At 46.2% G+C, this 6000-nt stretch overlaps 1 protein-coding gene across 3 annotated transcripts in view; it reads right to left on the bottom strand.

Moving 5' to 3' along the window:
• Window positions 1-5030, bottom strand: part of LOC110530789 (caytaxin) — a 44660-nt gene extending 39630 nt beyond the window's left edge. For 2 of the 3 annotated variants that reach the window (XM_036986546.2, XM_090182877.1), the window contains exon 1: window positions 4007-5000. In XM_036986546.2, the coding sequence (XP_036842441.2) occupies window positions 4007-4008 (2 nt within the window). In that variant the 5' untranslated portion in view covers window positions 4009-5000. Of the gene's footprint in view, window positions 1-4006 lie in introns of all 3 variants that reach the window. The other variant, XM_036986544.2, reaches the window with a different exon arrangement.
• Window positions 5031-6000: the final 970 nt, after the last annotated feature.

Below are 6000 nucleotides of genomic sequence, written 5' to 3' on the forward strand. Positions count from 1 at the left end.
CAGGACGCACCGGACTGGGGACACACACTTCAGAGCGAGTGCGAGGAGCAGGCACAGGACGCACCGGACTGGGGAGGCGTACTGGAGGCCTGATGCGTGGAGCCGGCACAGGTGGCACCGGACTGGTGACACGCACCTCAGGGCGATTGCGAGGAGCAGGCACAGGACGTACCGGACTGGGGACACACATTTCAGGGCGAGTGCGAGGAGCAGGCACAGGACGTATCGGACTGGGGAGGCCAGATGTGCGAAGCCAACACAGGTTTCCCCAGACTACTAACAGGATCTTCTGGTCGAATGTTTGAGCAGAACACACTTGCACAACATCTCTCTCATCTCTCTCTCTCCCAACTTCTCCATTGCCTCCCTGACAGTCTCTGGCTCTTCCCGCGGCTCAACCGCCAGCTCCATGTGCCTCCCCCAAAAGATCTTGGGATCTTGTTTCTGTGGCCATTGTCTGACTACACGCTCCTCCAGAGTTTGCCATTCGGGCTCTGGCACTCTCCTCGGCTCGACCGTCCACCCCTTGTGCCCCCCCCACCCCAAAAAATCTTGTGTTTGTCCTTGGGCTTTCTGCGGCCGCGAACCCCGGCATCATCGCTGTCCTCCATCCTTACCTTCCGTCTGCCGCCAAGGAAGGGTCTCGGATCCACCCATCACTTCTTCCCATGCCCAAAACTCCTTCACCTGGTGAACACGCTGCTTGGTCCTGGTTTGGTGGGATATTCTGTCACGGTGTATTGGAGGCGAAGTCAGGTGCAGGAGAGCAGAGTATAATGAACAGGCACATTTTTTATTATAGTTCCAAAAACGAGAGCACTACATGAAACAAACACGCTCAAAAAACAGAACATAAAAGTAAAGCCCGTAAACGAACACCACATGAAAACAAAATAATATCCCACAAACACAAGTGGAAAAAACAGCTACTTAAATATGATCCCCAATTAGAGGCAACGATTACCAGCTGCCTCTAATTGAGAACCAAACCAAAACACCAACATAGAAATGTTAAACTAGAACACACCCTTGTCACGCCCTGACCTACTACACCATAGAGAAACAAGAGCTCTCTATGGTCAGGCCGTGACACCCTGGTCAAAAGTGGGGCACTACATCATACATTTGAGTCATTTAGAAGACGCTCTTATGCAGAGCGACTTACAGCAGTGAGTATATACATTTTCGTATTTGTTCGCACTGGTCACCCATGGGAATCAAACACACAACACTGGGGCTGTAAGTGCCATGCCCTACCAACACTGCCATTTGGGACACAGACAAGGCACTGATATGTTGTAGCCCTGATACAGAATAGAGACAAGACACTGATATGCTGTAGCCCTGCTTGACTAGAGACAAGGCACTGATATGCTGTAGCCCTGATACAGAGCAGAGACATGGAACTGATATGCTGTAGCCCTGATATAGAGTAGAGACAAGACACTGATATGTTGTAGCCCTGATATAGAGTAGAGACAATGTTGTAGCCCTGATATAGAGTAGAGGGAACCCATGTGTGAAATCAGCAAACGGGGTTCATCCGTAACCCTAATGGGGACTAAAATGACCAGTCTGCCTCCGGGCCACAAGGCCAGCACTGGACTGGACCTATGATGTCATCACAATCAATTAACGGATTAAATGTTTACACTTTGCAAGTTGTAGCCATCGTGGTATAACTGGATCTTTATGCACAATAATAAAATCTATGTGATGTGTCGTATGTCTGTCTGCATTCAACATAAAGCTGGGAGTCCTTATTGTTGTGTCGTACAGTATGTCTGTCTGCATTCAACACAATGCTGGGAGTCCTTATTGTTGTGTCGTATGTCTGTCTGCATTCAACACAATGCTGGGAGTCCTTATTGTTGTGTCGTATGTCTGTCTGCATTCAACACAATGCTGGGAGTCCTTATTGTTGTGTCGTACAGTATGTCTGTCTGCATTCAACATAAAGCTGGGAGTCCTTATTGTTGTGTCGTATGTCTGTCTGCATTCAACACAATGCTGGGAGTCCTTATTGTTGTGTCGTATGTCTGTCTGCATTCAACACAATGCTGGGAGTCCTTATTGTTGTGTCGAATGTCTGTCTGCATTCAACACAATGCTGGGAGTCCTTATTGTTGTGTCGTATGTCTGTCTGCATTCAACACAATGCTGGGAGTCCTTATTGTTGTGTCGTATGTCTGTCTGCATTCAACACAATGCTAGGAGTCCTTATTGTTGTGTCGTACAGTATATCAGTCTGCATTCAACACAATGCTGGGAGTCCTTATTGTTGTGTCGTATGTCTGTCTGCATTCAACACAATGCTGGGAGTCCTTATTGTTGTGTCGTATGTCTGTCTGCATTCAACACAATGCTGGGAGTCCTTATTGTTGTGTCGTATGTCTGTCTGCATTCAACACAATGCTGGGAGTCCTTATTGTTGTGTCGTATGTCTGTCTGCATTCAACACAATGCTGGGAGTCCTTATTGTTGTGTCGTATGTCTGTCTGCATTCAACACAATGCTGGGAGTCCTTATTGTCCTCTGTTGATTTGAACGTTATGTTGTTAAAGTAATAGGCTGTCACCTCTAATATAGTAGAATAAAAAACATGAGCTGGCGACACGCCCAGAAAAATGATTTTGTGTGGAGTTGCTGACTAACGGCGAATAAACTATAAAACTATAAAAAATAAAGAGAGTCACACACTCCACCTCCAATATAAACAATTGTTTTCCCCAATAATCCTGTAGCAGCATAGAGGGGGTTGGTGGCAATGCAGTGCACTTCTGAACATATTGGTTGAAACTCTACAGCAGGAGATTACTGTGTGTGCACTCAGTGCTCTCTGTTCTGTCTGTTCTATCGGTTCTGTCCGTCTGTTCTGTTGTGTCTGCAGTGATGTCATTGGCTCAGCGGCCCAACCGTAGCAGCAGTTCATATGGCCTGCAGACATTAACACTACAGAGTCAGAGGCATGACCTGTTGACATTAACATGTCAACTGCTATAGGAGTTACATCTAGTCAAAGTCCCAAACGACACCCTATTCCCTATTTAGTGCACTGCTTTTGACCAGGGCCCATTGGAGACGCACACTTAGTTCCAGATTGTTCAGAATAATTCTACAGCTCTCTCACACTCCACCTCTCACGTGTCACTTATCCTACTGTCTGATTAGATACACTCACCCATCACACAGCTTTTTGTATGGGCATGGGACCATGTGCCTGCCCCATAGCTAAAGAGGAAAAAAGTCAGGACATTTAAATGATGCATTACATACACTCTCAAAAGAGGCATTGATAATATGATCAGACTGTACTGAATAACCAGACTGTAGGGTTGTATGCTGCTACATCTTCATGCCATTCTGATGACGCAGACACTCATTGATGATAGTATTAGAATGTGCAATCAACAGGGTATGTAGGGAATAGGGAATAGGGAATAGGGAATAGGGTGCCATTTGAGATGCTGACTCTGCGTCATACTCCATGTCAGCGATCCTAACTCTGGTTGATGAATAGAAAAAGACATTGTCTCTGCAATTTGAACCAGATTAGCTGCATGTAACGATGCATGAAAGGTCATCTGATTGATATAGAATGGGCTCAGGACTAGAATCATTGGTCCAGAGTACGTCATCATCATCATCATCATCATCATCATTATATCATCGTCGTCATCCTTATCCTCATCATCCTCATCCTCATCATCCTCATCACACAGAACAGTCCTAGAACTGAACATTCTGAACACTCTAAGGAAGGACGTCACTAACTGAGGTAAAAAAAAAAAAGGCAGTAATGACAGTATATTGTCATTGGCCTCATATACAGTAGTCGAAACATAGTCGAAACATAGTTGAAACATAGCCTGTGCTCTTGCCAACTCCATTGCTGTCATTGTCAAATCAAACCTTGACATGACAATGAGTGGCAGGGAGTTAGCATGATAATACAAACAGATTGGCACTCAGGCTAGCAGAACACAGTAGAGTATAGAACACTCACATTCAACAGGAAGTTCTCTGTCTCCTATAGCTGACTCTGAATGTCTCTGTTGTTCTTCTTCTGTAAGGCAGTGACTTCCTCTTCCTCCTCCCTGTAGTCAGGGAAGCCCAGGACAACCCACAGGTAATGCTAGGCGATGAGACCAGGTGAGGTCAGGTGTAGCATGCTATGTGTGCCAACCAGGGGCTCTGGTCCAGGCTCCAGCCCTGGGTGACACCGCTCCAACCCTGTTCGCTTCAGCTCCAGTTTGGGACTGCTGCAGGCAGAGAATGGCTCCCTGTGGACCAGATGTGGTGCTCCCTGGTGAGAGTGGGTGGGTAAGAACTACAGTCTATGGTAGAAACATACACCTCTGTTCTGTTCATCAGAGCTCCCTACTCCTAAAGCAACAGTTTCTCATCTTGTCCAGTTGTGGTGGGAATAAACATTACTCTCCATGTAACCCATGTTGTGTTGTGATGATCCATCTGTGGCCCTTCATTCATAGCTGGATCTCCTCTCCATCTTCTTCAGAGTTCACATACGCTAGAACACACACACACCCCGTCCTCAGCTGTAACGCCCAGGCAGGCTGTCTAATCTCGCTGTGATGACATCATGGCTGTGGACGCTGTGTGAAAATGTCATCTCACCTGCCTGATTCCCACATATTCTTCTTCTCTCTCTTTTCTTCGTCTTTTGTCTGTGTGAATCTGATCGATTGGAGTTATAATACACAGCCTGTGGTAGTATGATCTGGTTGGTTTTGTCTTCTATGAGCATTTATTCCTGCCTACGTCCCTAGTTTTTCATATACGTTTATCCCTCACAAGCTGTTAAAGATGGAGGATTCTTTATCCACACTCTTCCGTGGCAGCATCTCTCTCTCTCTCTCTCTCTCTGCCCTCCTCTTTCAGCTGCTCTCTCTCACTTTTTAATAAAGTCCTCCTCCACATAATTCCGCTCCCTGCTCTCTCTCATTCTGCCTGTGCCACTGATGCTAGCATTTGTCCTCAACTCTCCCTCCTCCCCCTCTACTCTCCCTACTCCCTCTCTTCCCCTCTACTCTCCCTCCTCCCCCTCTACTCTCCCTCCTCCCCCTCTACTCTCCCTCCTCCCCCTCTTGTCTCCCTCCTCCCCCTCCTCCCCTCTACTCTCCCTCCTCCCTCTCTTCCCCTTTACTCTCCCTCCTACCCCTCTACTCTCCCTCCTCCCCCTCTACTCTTCCCCTTCCCCCTCCACCCTCTCTCCTCCCCCTCCTCTTTCTCTCAGTACAGTTGCATGGCGCTCTGGGCAGTGTCAGAGAACAGAGAGTAGCATCTCTCCCTCTGGCGCTGTAATGCCCGCTTCCCAAGCGGTGCAGCCACTGGTTTTCCGACCGTGCCATTGGCTGAGAGAGTGAGGTGAAATGCATTTTGGGGTATGTTTACACATTTTATTATCCACATGAGTTCTAATCGCAGGCTGATTCCCAGCATGCTGCATTTTCATCAGGAGACCTTAAAAGCTTTAGAATATACTGCGCATTAGACCTCACAATTTATACCAATACTATATTACTGACATACATTTGACCTACATGTTCAAAGTATATATACAATATGTGTGATAATAAAACAGTCCTATTGTATTGTCTTCTATTGTAAACATTACGATACTTTTACTTTTGTAAAAGGTTGACATAATGAGTTCACCAGAAGCAGCTTGAGTTAATTTCATAAAAGGGCAAATTGAACAGAGACATGATCACTTTAGTCTTAGTATCTCAGAGTAGAAGCACACAGCGCTTCGGGTTAGCTTGGTTTCAGAAAGGTGTTTTTTTCTAGTTATAAGTTCTTTGTGTATTGAGTCCTATTCATATCCAGTCATGTGGAATAATGGCCAGTTGGTTTCTTTATGTCTTGCATGTAGACCACTTTGTCCAGAGGACACACTCTTATATCGCATGGAGACGGCTAGCTTAGACTCCCAGGGTAGATTCAGTGTCAGCTAGTCTACATACATCATGGTTATAT

This window comes from Oncorhynchus mykiss, chromosome 8 (assembly GCF_057628025.1).
Source record: "Oncorhynchus mykiss isolate SJ-2025 chromosome 8, ASM5762802v1, whole genome shotgun sequence".
Taxonomy (NCBI): domain Eukaryota; kingdom Metazoa; phylum Chordata; class Actinopteri; order Salmoniformes; family Salmonidae; genus Oncorhynchus; species Oncorhynchus mykiss.